Source organism: Nicotiana sylvestris, chromosome 11 (genome assembly GCF_000393655.2).
Source record: "Nicotiana sylvestris chromosome 11, ASM39365v2, whole genome shotgun sequence".
Taxonomy (NCBI): Eukaryota; Viridiplantae; Streptophyta; class Magnoliopsida; order Solanales; family Solanaceae; genus Nicotiana; species Nicotiana sylvestris.
Window position 1 is genome coordinate 58,091,458 of NC_091067.1, and position 16,403 is coordinate 58,107,860.

General features: G+C 41.9%; 1 protein-coding gene across 1 annotated transcript; it reads left to right on the forward strand.

Moving 5' to 3' along the window:
* Window positions 1–848: 848 nt before the first annotated feature.
* LOC138881073 (uncharacterized) lies at window positions 849–9,609 on the forward strand. Its single transcript, XM_070161273.1, has 3 exons — window positions 849–911; window positions 2,589–4,112; window positions 9,490–9,609. The coding sequence occupies exons 1-3, from the start codon at window positions 849–851 to the stop codon at window positions 9,607–9,609; spliced, it is 1,707 nt and encodes a 568-aa protein (XP_070017374.1).
* Window positions 9,610–16,403: the final 6,794 nt, after the last annotated feature.

Below are 16,403 nucleotides of genomic sequence, written 5' to 3' on the forward strand. Positions count from 1 at the left end.
GAAATGCAATGAATGCGAGGACATGACCAGGTCCATGTTCTTTGCTTCGGTTATGATTTTTGTCTGGCGGATCATGGACGACTTATTTCGCCTCCAAGAAGATATGGCGCATAGTCCCACAGCGTGACCAACCGGAGTAGCAGTGGAAGCACTTATGTATTCTTGATTTTATTTTTTTCTTTTGAGTTTATATTGCAGTTTTTTCTAGAGTCTGTTGGTCCATTTCGAGTCTTGTTTTAGTTTTTGAAAATGTTTAAGTCTGTAGGCTGGAGTCGTTGTAATAGGAAAAACCCAGAATGTTTTCATTTTATAAAAAAATGAAAAATCAAAAAATATGTCTTTCTTTTATTTTGCATTTATTCCCTAAACTACGTAATAATCTGATTCATGCGGCGTCATGATACGTAGGCAATCCCCATAGGATTCGATCATAACCATAAACCTAAAAGGAAAAAGAGGAGAGAAAATAAAAGGAAATTGAGGGGAAAGAAATAATGGAAAAACAAGAGAGAAAAGTGAGTGCAAAATAAAAGGGAAGTAACAAAAACAAGTGGGAAAGGCCAATAGTGATTAAAGAGGGATTGGAGTGAAAAGAAAAAAAAGAGAGAGGAGAGAAAGCGCAAAATGAGAAGAGTTAGTTAAAAGTCGGGATGAAGCATGCAGCCATTCAAATACACGATAGAAGCTTTAACTATTTAGGTACATTGCATCCGGAATGTGCGGCTGCCTATCTATTAAATCTTAAACACTAACAAGTTGCTGTTGTCATTGAGAACATGAAGGTGGTTAGTTTGTTTGGCATTCTCGCAACCCATCCGTACAACACCAAGTCTTAAAACAAGTTGATCATGGATGGCCAAGAATTGGATGCAAGTATTGTTAATCCACCAAGAGAGGTGGAGGAGTCTGAGGTTGGTTTGAAAGAGGAGTTATATAAGTTGAAACACCAGATGGCCGAAATGTACCAAGCATGGATGAAAGGACATCCCCACCATCATACCCTGCCAACCCTTCTTTCGTCCCACCACTAGCTCAATCCCAAGAACCTCCCATTGTTGATTTATCCCCAAAACATGCACCAAGCTTCACCCATTACCACCACTACCATGGCACCACTTCCCAAACCATACAAGCTCCACCAACCAAAACAACCCTATACCCCCCTCTACCAACTACCCCTGTTTTCGTAGCACCTCCACCAGCTTTGCTATATAGATCTTCCAGTGAGCCATTATATCAAACCCAAGATAATCAGTACTATTCCCTAGAGCCTACTTTCAAGGCCCCAAATCATTACTCCTACACTGCTCATTTTGACCTTCCTATTGAGACTGAGAAACCACCTAAGAACCCGGAACATGAGGAGATTTAGGACGGTGAGAAGCCTGGAATAGTCGCTCAGAAACATGCAAGGGTTGGGAGGTCAAGTGAGTGTAGCCTACAAAGATCTGTGTTTATTCCCCGACGTATAGCTACCTGTTGGGTTCAAAATGCCTAAATTTGACTTGTATGACGGACACGGAGATCCCGTGGCCCACTTAAGGGGATTCTGCAGTAAAATGAGAGGAGCCGGTGGGAAAGATGAGCTGTTAATGGCATACTTTAGCCAGAGTCTGAGTGGCACGACATTGGAGTGGTACACGTGTCAAGATCACAACAAATGGTATACCTGGGATGATTTGGCCCAAGCATTCGCTTGTCATTTCCAATACAACATAGAAATTGTTCTAGATCGTTTGTCTTTGACTAACATAGAGAAGAAACCTAGGGAAAGTTTCAGGGAATATGGTTTCCGCTGGAGAGAACAGGAAGCACGGGTTAACCCTCCAATGGAAGATGATGAAATGGTGAAGTACTTTCTTCAGGCTTTGGAGCCTACTTAAGTCTTTTAATGAAGTAGTAAAAATGGGAGGAATGGTAGAGGAAGGGCTCAAATCAAGCAAGATTATGAGCTACTCTGCCATCAAAGCAACTACGCAGGCAATCTAGAATGGCACCGGAGGTGTGCTTGCGAAAAAGAAGAAAGAGGATGTCGCTATGGTCGTTTCAGGATTGTGGCACAACCCGGGGGATTTTCCTACCCACTACACCCAACCTCGACCCAGTTTCAAACCTATACTACAACTCCATATAATCCATCCCAACACTACTTCCCACTACTAGAGCCTCAATACTAAGTCAGGACACCCCAATATCATGTCCTTCATGCACAGTCATATGCTTAACCCCTTCCTTACCCGCAATGGCATGCCCCAAACCCACAAAACCCTTACCCACCTCCACAAACATACCAAAACCCTACTGGTCCAAACTTTCGGGCCAAGCCAGAATTTAAGAATAAAAGGTTGCAGCGGAAGAAAACTTTCACCCCACTTGGGGAATCTTATACTAGCTTATTTCAAAGGTTGAGGCAGTTGGATGTTCTGAGGCCAATTGAGTCGAAACTACCAAACCCCCATCCAAAGAACCTGGATTATTCTCTCACATGTGCGTATTGTTCTGATACTCCCAGGCACGACATATAAAAGTGTTGGAATTTGAAGAATGCCATCCAAGAGCTCATTGATACGAACCAGATTGTGGTCTAGAGCCTAGAAGCACCCAACATCAATCAGAACCCATTGTCTGCCCATGCTGAAACACACACGATTGAGATAGTGCACAGGGATGGGAAGCCTAGGAAGCCTGCACAATTTGTCATGATCATCCGGTCTAGTGAAAGTAAGTCAGTCAAGGACCCGGTTGTCACAAAGGCAACCTCTTCGCTAGCTGAAGGATCGATGGATAAGTTGAGCATGCCAAATGATAAGCCAGTTGTGGTAGTTGAAAAGAGGTACCCAAGTGATGATGTAGCAAAGCAAGAAAAGCCAAAGGTGATCGTGCCAGTGGTAGCAAGTAATCCAGTCATAATTGTAGAGGGTGCTCGCACGGACCCTATCATTATCAAACCTGTGACCCAGCTGCCGGTAACTAACACCAAGACTGTCCCATGGAACTATGAGCGAGTGATAATGACCTATAAGGGGAAGGAAGTGAAAGAGGAAGTTAATGAGGCACAGGAATTAACTCCTTCAGGGAGATGCTTTGCCCCGGAAGAGTTAAGGAAAGCTAAAACACTCAGAGACAATCCAGTTCTAGTGAAGAAAACGGTCATTAAAGAAGAGGCGGAGGAGTTTTTGAGAAAAATGAAGGTACAATATTACTTCATCGTGGAAAAATTGAGAAAGACACCTGCTCAGATTTCTCTGTTATCATTGTTGATCCATTCAAATGAGCACCGTTGGGCCCTGATGAAGATTCTGAACGAAGCTTATGTCTCTGGCAAAATCATAGTGAACCATTTGGAGAAGATTGCCAATAAGATATTTGAGTTTAACAGGATAACATTCTCAGATGATGATTTGCCTCTGGAGGGTACAGAACACAATCGAGCCCTCTATCTCACAGTGAAATGTGAAGATTCTGTGGTCACAAGGGTGTTAGTTGACAATGGTTCCATTGCAAACATCTGCCATCTCTCTACTCTGAACAAGTTAAAAGTTGATGATGAGAGGATTCACAAGAATAATATATGTGTCCGAGGTTTTGACGGAAGGGGAAAAGACTCTGTTGGGGACATCATGCTCGAGTTGACAATAGGACCAGTCGAATTCACCATGGAGTTCCAGGTACTGGATGTGGCTATTTCTTACAATTTGTTGTTGGGTAGGCATTGGATACATGTTGCCAAGGCGGTTTTGTCCTCTTTACACCAGATGGTGAAGTTCGAATGCGATAGACAAGAAATCGTCATGCATGGCGATGAGAACTTATGTGCTTTCAATGATACATCCGTCCCGTTTATTGAAGTTGAAGAAGATAAGAGGCCCTGGGTGTATCAAGTTTCCGAAACGGTATCGGTTGAAAAGATTCTGAAAGGGGAATACATTCCAAGTCCAAAGCTAGCTTTTGCAATCGTCATGGTAGCAACTGAAATGTTGAAAAATGGTTTTGTGCCTGGCAAGGGTCTGGGTGCATCTCTGCAAGGTATCGTGCAACTAGTGTATTTGCGTGAAAATTTAGGTACATTTGGTCTGGGGTTCAATCCTATAGAGGATGATGTGAAAATTTGGGTACATTTGGTCTGGGGTTCAAATCTAATATTAACTTATTAACATTAATTGAAGCGAAAGAATCCAATTCAAATGAAAAATTATAGATTTCCGAATATTCTTCCAAAAAGTCAAAACCCGACCCCAGGCCCGCTTGGTCAAAACTCAAGGTTCGAACCAAAACCCGTTCACCCATTCACCCACGAGCCCAAATATGCAATTAGTTTTAGAATCCGACCCCAAATCGAGGTCTAAATTCCCAAATTTGTAAAATCCTCAATTCTCCTAAAATCTCAAATTTCTACCCTTAAAGAACAAGATTTAGGCCTAGAAATCTAATAGGTGTTGATGGAAAATGAAAGAAATGAGTTTAAGAATACAAACCTATGATTTGGTGTTGAAAGAAATGAGTTTAAGAATACAAACCTATGATTTGGTGTTGAAACTTCACTTCAAAAATCTCCCAAGATCGGATTCTATGGAAGGAGATATGAATTTTTGAAGAAATCCCAACCTAGGTTCTGTTTTAAAATCACTGGACAGACCTTCTTCATGTTCGCGAAAGGTCTGTCGCGTTCGCGAAAGGTCTGTCGCGTTCGCGAAAGGTCTGTCGCGTTTGGGATGCTTGTGGCCATAAGGGCCTATGCGTTCGCAATGAGCTACTCGCGTACGCGATGGTCTGTCCCCCCTGAATATCATGTTCGCAGGTCTAGGACCGCGCTCGCGAAGAAAAACTCAAGGACTCCCCCAGCCACCTCTATTATACTACGCGTTCGTGTGTGGCCAGTCGTGTTCGCGAAGAGCAATCCCCCTAGTGCTCCGCGTTCGCAATCAAGGCCTCACGTTCACGTAGAAGAAACCCCTCCCAGCCCAACTTGTACTTCACGTTCGCGTGAGCTGTATCACGAATGCGAAGAACAAAATATCAGGACACCAGAACCAGCAAAACAACAGAAGTTCATAAGTCCAAAACATCCCAAAACCTATCCGAAACTCACCCGAGCCCTCTGGGCTCCAAACCAAACATGCACATAAGTCTAAAAACATCATACAGACTTACTTGTGCGATCAAATTGCCCAAATAACACCTAGAACTACGAGTTTAGCATCAAAATCAAGGAAAAATCTCAAGAACTCTTAAAGTTTCCATTTCACAACCGAAGGTCCGAATCACGTCATATGAATTCCGTTTTTTATCAAATTTTACAGGCACAACTTAAATACGATATTAAACCTGTACTGAGATCCGTAACCAAAATACGGGCCCGATACCATAAAATTCAAACATCATTAAATTTCTAAAAAACTCTTATATTTTAAGTTAAACAATTTTTCTTCAAAAATTCATATCCTGGGCTAGGGACCTCGGAATTCAATTCCGGGGATACGCCCAAGTCCCATATTTTTCTACGGACCCTCCGAGACCATCAAATCATGGGTCCTGGCCCGTTTACCCAAAATTTTGACCGAATTAATTTATATTTAATTTTAAAGGAAAAATTAGAATTTTTCTCAATTTTTTACGTAAAGGCTTTCCGCATATACGCCCGGACTGCCCACGCAAATCGAGGTGAGACAAAAGAAGGGTTTTAAGGCCTCAGAACATAGATTTGACTTTTAAAATAAGAGATGACCTTTTTGGTCATCACATTCTCTACCTCTAAAACAACCGTTCGTCCTTGAATGGACATAGAAAGGTACCTGAGTCGATGAAAAGATGGGGATATCAGCTCCGCATATCGGACTCAAACTCCCAGGTAGCTGCCTTGACAGGCTAACCTCTCCAATGAACACGAACTGAAGGATAACTCTTCGATCTCAACTAACAAACCTGCCGGTCTAGAATAGCTACCGGCTCCTCCTCATAGGTCAAGTCCTTGTCCAACTGGACAGTGTTGAAGTCTAACACGTGGGATGTATCGCCGTGATACTTCTGAAACATGGACACATGAAACACTGGATGCACAGCTGATAAACTCGGTGCCAACGCAAGTCTGTAAACTACCTCTCCCACTCGATCAAGAATCTCCGAAGGACTGATGAACCTAGGGATTAGCTTGCCCTTCTTCCCAAATCTCATCACACCCTTCATGGGCGACACCTAGAGAAACACTCGCTCTCCGACCATGAATGCCACATCACGAACCTTACGGTCAACATAAATCTTTTGCATGGACTGAGCTATACAAAATATATCCTGAATAATCTTAACCTTATCCAAGGCATCCTGTACTAAGTCTGTACCCAACAACGAGCCTCTCCTGGCTCAAACCATCCAACCGGCGACCAACACCGCCTACCATATAATGCCTCATAGGGAGCCATATGGATACTTGAGTGATAACTGTTGTTGTAGGCAAACTCTGCTAATGGCAAGAACTGATCCCAAGAACCTCCAAAGTCAATAACACATGCTCAGACCATATCCTCCAAAATCTAAATAGTATGCTCAGACTGTCCGTCCGTCTGAGGATGAAATGTTTTGCTCAACTCCACCCGTGTACCCAACTTACGCTGTAATGCCCTCTAGAAATGCGAGGTAAACTGCGTACCTCGGTCAAAAATGATAGACATGGGCACACCATGAAGGCGAACGATCTCCCACATATAAATCTCTGACAACCGCTCAAAAGAATAAGAAACTGCCACAAGAATGAAATGCACTGACTTGGTCAGCCTATCCACAATAACCCATACTACATCGAACTTCCTCTGAGTGTGTGGGAGTCCAACAATGAAAATCATAGTGATACACTCCTACTTCCACTCAGGAATCTCAATCTTCTGAAGCAAACCACCAGGTCTCTGATGCTCGTACTTTACTTGCTGACAATTCAAACACCGAGCTACATATGCCACAATATCCTTCTTCATCCTCCTCCACCAATAATGCTGCCGCAAGTACTGATACATCTTAGCGGCGCCTGTATGAATAGAATATCGGGAACTATGGGCCTTCTGCAGAATCAACTCACGAAGTCCATCCACATTAGGCACATAAACATGACCCTGCATCCTCAAAACTCAATCCTTTCCGACTGTAACCTGCTTGGCACCACTGTCCTGCACTGTGTCCTTAAGGACAAGCAAGTGAGGGTCATTATACTGCCGATCTCTGATATGCTCAAATATTAAATAACGAGCGACTGTGCAAGCTAGAACACGGCTGGGCTAAAAAAATCCAACCTCATGAACTGATTGGCTAAATCTTAGACATCCAAAGAAAGCGGTCTCTCACCGACTGGGATATTCGCAAGGCTGCCCATACTGGCTGACTTCCTACTCAAAGCATCGGCCACTATATTAGCCTTCCCAGGATGATACAAGATGGTGATATCATAGTCTTTAAATAGCTACAACCACCTCCTCTGCCTCAAATTTAGCTCCTTCTGCTTGAACAAATACTGCAAACTCTTATGATCCGTGAATACCTCACACGACATGCCATATAAATAATGCCTCCAAATCTTCAGTATGTGAACAATGGCTGCTAGCTCCAAATCATGAACTAGATAATTCTTCTCGTGGATCTTCAACTGTCGTGAAGCATAAGCAATAACCTTTCCATTTTGCATCAACACTGCACTAAGTCCAATAGGAGATGCATCACAATATACTTTATATGGCCTTGAATCTGTAGGCAATACCAACACCGGCGCCGTAGTCAAAGTTGTCTTGAGCTTCTAAAAGATCGTCTTACACTCGTCCGACCACATGAACTGGGCACCCTTCTAGGTCAACCTAGTCATCGGGGCTGCAATAGATGAAAACCCCTCCACAAACCGACGATAATAGCTCCCCAAACCCAAGAGGCTCTGAATCTCTGTAGCTGATGTGGGCCTAGGCTAGTCCTTGACTGCCACAATCTTCTTAGGATGCACCTGAATACCCTCTGCTGATACAACATGACCCTGGAATGCTACTGAACTCAACCAAAACTCACACTTTGAAAACTTTGCATACAACTGACTGTCTCTCAAATTTTGAAGAACGACTTGAAGATGCTGCTCGTGCTCCTCCCAGCTGCGGGAATAGATCAAAATATCATCAATGAAGAGAATCACAAAGGAATCTAAATAAGGCTTGAACACTCGGTTCATCAAATCCATGAAAGCTGCTGGGGAATTTGTCAACCCGAATGACATCACTAAGACCTCATAATGCCCGTACCGAGGGTGAAAAGCTATCTTAGGGACATCGGATGCCCTAATCCTCAATTGATGGTAGCTAGACCTCAAATAACTCTTCGAAAATACCTTGGCACCCTGAAGCTGATCAAATAAATCATCAATCCTCGGTAGTGGATACTTGTTCTTGATGGTGACTTTGTTCAACTGCCGATAATCTATGCACATCCTCATCGATCCATCCTTATTCTTAACAAATAACATCGGTGCACCCCAAGGTGAGATACTAGGTCTAATAAAGACCTTATCAAGTAGGTCTTGCAACTGTTTTCAATTCTTTCAACTCTAGCGGGGCCATAAGATATGACAGAATAGAAATGGGCTGAGTGCCCGGAGCCAAATCAATGCAAAAGTCAATATCCCTATCGGGTGGCATACCCGCCAGGTCTGTAGGAAATACCTCTGGAAACTCACGAACAACGGGCACAGAATCCATAGAAGAGATCTCAGCACAAGAAATACAAACATATGACAAATAGGCCAAACATCCCTTATCAACCATACGTCGAGCCTTTATATATGAGATAACTCTACTGGTAGAATGACCAGGAGTCCATCTCCACTCCAAACGAGGCAACCCCGACAATACTAAGGTCATGGTCTTGGCATGACAGTATAATATGGCATGATAAGGTGACAACCAATCCATCCCTAAAATGACATCAAAATCGACCATATCAAGAAGTAAGAGATCTACACGGGTCTCAAGACCCCCGATAATGACCACACACGAGCGATAGACATGATCTACAACAATGGAATCACCCACCGGTGTAGACACATATACAAGAGCACTTAAACAATCACGAGGCACAACCAAATATGTAGCAAAATAAGATGACACATAGGAGTATGTAGACCTTGGGTCAAATAGGACTAAAACATCTCTAGTGCAAACTGAAACCGTACCTGTGATAACTGCATCGGATGCCTCAACCACAGGCCTAGCTGGGAAAGCATGACATTGGGGCTGGGTCCCACCACCCTGAACTACATCCCTGGGACGGCCTCCTGCTGGCTGGCCTCCACCTCTAGCTGCCTGACCTCTACCTCTAACGGCTTGACCTCCACCTCTAACAGCCTGACCTCCACCTTTAACACCTCGACCCCTACCTCTAGCTGGCTGAGTGGGTGGTGGAACACCCGATGCCTGAACCATGGCACGAGAACCCTAATGCTAAGAACTATTTGATGCTTGAGGGCAAATCTAGCAATGTGTTTCGGATCACCACATGTATAACAAGACCTCTACTGCTGAGGCTGCTGACCATGAAACTGACCCTGATGGCCTGAGTAACCACCCTGAAAACTCTAGAGCAGAGGTGCATTAAGATGAGCTGGTGGTGTACTGTAGGGCAGCAAATCAGAATACTACATTTAAGAACCACGACCACCTAGAGCATCGTGAGAAGCCTGTAGTGCTGAATGAAACGGCCTAGGAGGATGGCCCCTACCAAAAGAATTCCTACCTCTAGATGAGGCACCACTAAACCTACCGGAATGATAGGGGCTCTTGTCAGACCCTTGACAACTCCCCTGTAATAGAACCATCTCAACTCGCCTGGCCACATTGGCTGCATCCTTAAAGGAGATCTCACTCCCTGTCTCCTTAGCCATTTGCAATCTGATAGGTTGAGCTAGTCCCTCAATAAACCTCCTCACCCCCTCTCTCTCAGTGGGAAGCATAAGAAAAACATGACGGGCCAAGCCAATAAATCTAGTCTTGTACTAAGTGACGGTCATAGAACCCTGTTGGAGACGCTCAAACTGCCTCCGATAGTCCTCCCTCTGAGTGATCGGAAGAAACTTCTCCAAATATAGCTGAGAGAACTGGTCCCAAGTCAAAGGCGGTGACCCAGCTGGTCTATCCAAACAATAATCTCTCTACCAAGTCTTGGAGGAACCTGGTAGATAAAAAGCAACATGAGCAGACATAGCTGCTCCATCACCGGTCTGAGCTACAACACCCGGCTGAACTACCCCAACTGGCTAAGCTATTGAAATTTGAAACTGAGGAGCCATCTACTCCGGAGTGCGAGTAGCAAGAGTTTGTGCTCCTCCCACAGCCTGAGAGACGGTTGGTGCTACAGGAAGTAAGCCTACCTGGGCGACACTCTCCATAAGGCCCATTAGATGGACCAGAGTATCCTGGAGTAAGGGGGTAGCGATGAACCCCTCTGGGACCTGAGTTGGCCCTGCTGGAACGGTCTGGGCTAGAGCCTCCTCCTCAAGCTCTACTTATGGCTTCGCCACTAGTGCTGCTGCTCTGGGCTGAGCACTGCCCCTGCTTCGGCCTCTAGTATGGCCTTGGCCTCATCCTCTGCCCCTCGTAGGAGCTACCATTAGGGGCTCGGGATGCTGATCAGCAGATGAAGAAGCAAGTGTTCTCGCCATCTGCAAAAGAACAAAGTAGAAGTTCAATTAGCATTAAGAAGTCAAATCGCATGACAGACAAGAATATATGTGAAGTTATTCCTAAACTCTGTATCCTCTAGGGGATAAGCACAGACGTCTCCGTACCGATACCTCAGACTCAACTAAGCTTGTTCGTGAATTATGAGACCTAAGCAACCTAGAGCTGTGATACCAACTTGTCACAACCCGAATTTCTCACCGTCGGGATCGTGATGGTGCCTAACATTGAACCCGCTAGGCAAGCCAACATTTTTGATTGTTTTACCTTTTTCCTTTATCTTTAAAAATTACCATATGATATAAGAAAATCAGCGGAAAACAAAATGCAGAAAAACAGAATTTAAAAGTTTAACTAAATACTAATACGAAATCCATAATAAAACTCCACCCAGAACTGCTGTCACAATTTCACGGACTGTCTACGAATACTACAAACAGTGGTCTGAACAAGAAAAATACAAATATGTCTCAAAAATAGATAAAATAGAAAGAAATATAATATAAGGGGACGTTAAGGCCTGCGGACGCCTGCAAGAGTACCTCGGGTCTCCATTGGACTGAAGGAAGCAACCTTGAATTAAGGTCCGTAGGGCCCAGTACCGGGATCTGCACAAAGAGTGCAGAGTGTAGTATCAGTACAACCGACCCCATGTACTAGTAAGTGTCGAGCCTAACCTCGGCGAAGTAGTGACGAGGCTAGGACGTGACAACCATATAAACCTGTGCAGTTAAATCATATATGAGAAGCAATAATAACAAGAATTTAGAAGAATAAGACGGGAAAAGGGGGAACATGCTGAGGGGGATATCAGGTTATGACAATAATAAAGTAAGGCGACAAAGTAAATATCAAACTTGAAGCAACGGAAATGATAACACAGTAACAAGTGAACGACATCACCCTTTGTGCTTTTACTCTCGTCCTCACCATAAAAATCAACAGAAACTGCACGACATCACACTTCGTGCTTTTATTCTCTCATAATCATGACACAACATCACCCTTCGTACTTTTACTTTTAATAATATGGCACGACATCACCCTTCATGCTTTTACACTCACATAATTGGCACGACATCACCCTTCGTGCATTATTAATCACTCACGATGTCACGACCCAAAATCCATTAAAGGCCGTGATGGTGCCTGACACCACTGTTAGGCAAGCCAACACCAAGAAGTTAATTAAATTCTTAATTTAGTAATTTTTAAATAATTTATTTTCCTTATATTAAACAATATATAGTTAACTTCACTGAGTAAATAACGATGTTTTTAACAAATTGAATACTGAAAAAAATACCATAGTCATCCCAGAAGCCGGTGTCATAAGGGCATGATCAATTTCTATGTTAAATTACTCATTATAATTCAATTTATAATAATTCCTAACCCCGATCGAAAGGTTGACAAAAAACTCTCTCGGGCCCACATGCCCGGATTCAAAAAATTTTTGAAGATAAGGTTTACCCATAACCTCACGAACACAAATATATAATTTACTCTCAATTTCATGTCCAAAATCGTGGTCAAAATCCAAGAATACTAATTTTCTAGATTTCCCCTCAAACCCCACGTTTTCCACAAGTTTTCATGCTCAAATCCTTATACAATCATGTATTTAACTCAAAACTAACATAAACCACTTACCTCATGCTTGGTGGTGAAAATGACACCTCAAAGTTGCTCCAAAATCGGCTCCAATGGAAGAAATGGGGTTGAAATGAACTCAACCCCCGATTTAAAAGAACCTCACTGCCTCCAGCATTTTCGCACCTGCGGTCACTTGACCGCTTCTGTGGTTGCGCAAGTACGACCCACTAACCGCTTTTGCAGTCATCCTCCAGGCTCCCAACTTCCGCATTTGCATCCTTCCTTCCGCAGGTGCGGTCCCACTTTTGCGGCAAGATGACTGCATATGCGGTCCCAGCCTAGCCCAACCACTTCCTCTTCTACGGTACCTAGGCCGCTCCTGCAGCTCCGCACCTACAGCCAAAACCTCGCAGATGCGGTTACACCAGATACCAGCTGCTTCAGTCCTTCTTCAAACTCCAAATTTGATCCTTTAACCATCCGGAATCCACTCGAGGCCCCCGGTGTTACACTCCACAATATTACGATGATGTTATGTCCTATAGTATTACATTACGGTGATATTACGCTTCGCAGTATTAAGTTACGACGATGTTGTACCTTGTAGTATTATACGTGGAATTTGTCGTAAGGTAATTGACATCAGCCCAATTAAAAGAATTATTTGGAGATTATTAGGATTATGCTATTTCACAAGTAATGAGTAAATTCGTGAAGGTGAAAGGGGAAGCAAGTCAAAGAAAATGAATTTTCGTCAAAGTTTGGTATTTTGGGGTAAAATATGGACCGAGCTAAAATACTCGGTACTTATGGACTAGTACCATACAAGGTACCACATGGCCATAAGGTATATAAAAAGTGAGTAATATTTTGAGTAAGTGGAAATAATTCTTAATTATATGGGTAATTGGTTAATTACCGGGTAATGGGATATTACCCAGTTAACTAATAAGTGGATAAAAACAATTAACAAAATTATCTACCAAAAACGTGGCACAAGGCCACAAGCAAGAAAATGACTCATAGTAGTTTAGGAGTAGATGTCTACCTAAGGATTAAACTAGAATTTAACTAAGATAAGACTTCATCATAAGTCTTATCTCAATTAGGATCAAAATACTTAGGAAATATTGTTGATATGTCAATCCTAGCAAAAGGAAACGTGAGAGGCAGAAGTAATTTCATTCCAGAATTTTAAAGAATCAAAAGCAAAATCTCGTTCATGAACTTCAAAGAAGTAGGATCAAATTTCGTTCAAGGATTTCAAAGAGCAGAAGCTTAATCCAATTTTTTTTGAGTTCTAAGTTCAATTAATGAAGGTTTTCCAATGGAATATTATATGGAGTTTTCCCTACTCCAGGTACGCTAAGGCTATCCCTTCTTTCTTTTGGCATCATCTATACGATACAAATGAAACGAGCAAATGCACAAATTCCATAAATGACTCTATTCATAGAAGTATTAAAGATATCTATGTTCTTGAATTTCCATGTGCCATAATATTCTATCATCTGTTCATGGGTCTTAGAAAGATACGAAAGTTGAAAAGAGTTTACTTTATGATATTAATCAGAGGCATAATGGTCTTATGACGTACCGAGATTTTATTAACGTATTTCATATGCATTTCATGCATTTATGCATGCACATTGAACCATGACCATATGGCGTTATAAACACGTATATATATGTATATGGGATATGGGAAAGGTTATGGCGTTATATAAGTACCACCACCTGATCAACTGGTATACATTGATGATTTTGCTCACAGTGGCCAAGGTGATATGATGGGATGCCCTCAGGGGCTGATGATGTCATGAAACATGTACCAATGCACAACATGACATTCATACGCATATGCATGATACTATAATTATTTCATGATTTACAAAGTTATTCAGACTTACAAGTGGAGTCATTTAATCTATATTTCCTCCATGTCTGTTATGTACTTATTTATGTGCCTTACATACTTAGTACATTATTTGTATTGACGTCCTTTTTTTTCCGGGGACACTGCGTTTCATGCCCGCAGGTTCTGATAGACAGGTCGAGAGCCCTCTAAGTAGGCTATCAGCTCGGTAGAAGATATTGGTGCACTCCATTTGCTTCGGAGTTGCTTGTTTGGTTAGTCTAAGTTAGATGTGTATTGTTTGATATGGCGGGACTCTATCCCGTCCTTTATGAAAATTATGTATTCTTAGAGGCTTGTAGACAGATGTCATGTACGTAAAAGATTGTATGGCCTTGTCGGCCTATGTTCGGTTTCAAAGTGGTTATTTTGGTCTTAGAGGCCCATATGTCTTATGTATAGGTTGGTATCTCATGTTGTATTCTACTTATCCCACGGAAGCCTTCCAGCTCAGTTATCTATGAAAGTATGACATGAAAATATACGTTATATTGGTACTCGGTTGAGTAGAGTACCGGGTGCCCGTCGCGGCCCATTGGTTTGGGTTGTGACAAAAGTGGTATTAGAGCAGTTCTATCCTAGAAAGTCTACAAGCCATGTCTAGTAGAGTCTTGTTTATGGGTGTGTCGTGTACCACACTTATAAGCAGGAGGCTACAGGGCATTTAAGATTGTCACTCTTTCTTCTTACTATAGATCGTGTGGTAGAGCTCAGCCGTAGGAATTCAAATTCCTAAATCCTATTCGTAATAAGACGATGCCTACATCCAGAAAGACGGTTGGTAAGAGATATAGTTGTGGAAGAGTTGAGTCAGAGGGACTCGATTTTTGCAACATGCTTATAATGGATAAATTTGAGGTGTTTAGCAGATCATGTGTGTACTAAGATGTGTAAGTTTCTTGATAAGCATCTCTAAGGCACGAATGTCTATCCACACTTTCAGTAAAAAGGAATAATAGAATCGGAAGGTAGACACAAGTTTCAGCAAGTAAAAGAAGTAGGGTGAAGAACGGTACGAGGTACCCAGTTAATGAAGATTAGCAGTATTTACAATTCAAGTAGAGAAATATAAGCATTTCGAGATACCTTCAATTGTAACAGAGGTATGTACAATTAGTCATGTTACACCCCGTAATATTACATCAATATTACGTCCTACAGTATTATATTACGACGATGTTATGCTCTGCAGTAATATGTTACGGTGGTGTTACCCTCTGCAGTAATATATTACGATTGATGTTATGTCCTCCAGTATTAAGTTATGACAGTGGTGTACCCGATAGTATTACATTACGGTTATATTACGCATCACAGTAATAAGTTACGACAGTGTTGCACCTGTAGTATTACATTACGGTGATGTTACGCTTCGCAGTAATAAGTTAAAACGATGTTGCATTCTACAGTATTTTACGTGGAATTTGTCGTAAGGTAATTGACATCAATCCAAGGAAAAGATTATTTGGGGATTATAAGGATTATGCTATTTTACAAGCGATTAGTAAATTCATGAAGGTGAAAGGGGGAGCAAGTCAAAGAAAGTGAATTCTGTTGAAGTTTGGCATCTTGGGGTAAAATACGACCCGAGATAAAATACCCAGTATTTATGAAATAGTGTCATGCGAGGTACTACATGACCATACTAGGAAGGTCTATAAAGTATGTGAAAAGTGATTAATATTTTAAGTAAGTGGGAATAATTCTCAATTTTGCGGGTAATTGATTAATTATCGGGTAACAGGACATTATCCAGTTAATTAATAAGTGGATAATTTTTTGGATAAGGTTAAGCGTAGTAATGTGGAAGCAAGGGAATCAAAGAAGTGTGACTCAAAAGTAACAATGATATGTGGTAATTCTTAAATAAAATGAGTCATTTCCGTTTAACAATGGATCGACACATAAAAACGTGAGTCATATCATATCTAGTTACCAAATAAAAGGTAAGTCATATAGCAAATGTCCCATACCAATTTTCAATATTATAATCAAATTCAAAGGAAAGTTCAGCAACTTATTTAAAAAATTGGAAACGTAAATTTGATACAAAAATCTTGCGAGACTACATAATGTTGTAGCAACGGTATTTTGCGATTCAAAGAGAGTACGGTGCAATCTTTCTCAAGAATATCATTTGGATTTTCCCCTACTTCGATCCGCCATTACATGTTCGTCACACAAGACGTGTGTTAGAGGAT

Excerpts from the sequence above, each read along its gene's own strand:
- LOC138881073 (XM_070161273.1), top strand. The coding sequence starts at position 849 with ATGGATGGCCAAGAATTGGATGCAAGTATTGTTAATCCACCAAGAGAG. Across the intron at positions 912-2,588 it reads GAGAGGTGGAGGAGTCTGAG|AGCCTAGAAGCACCCAACAT; the intron begins GTTGGTTTGAAA and ends ATTGTGGTCTAG. Across the intron at positions 4,113-9,489 it reads AGGATGATGTGAAAATTTGG|CAATGTGTTTCGGATCACCA; the intron begins GTACATTTGGTC and ends GGGCAAATCTAG.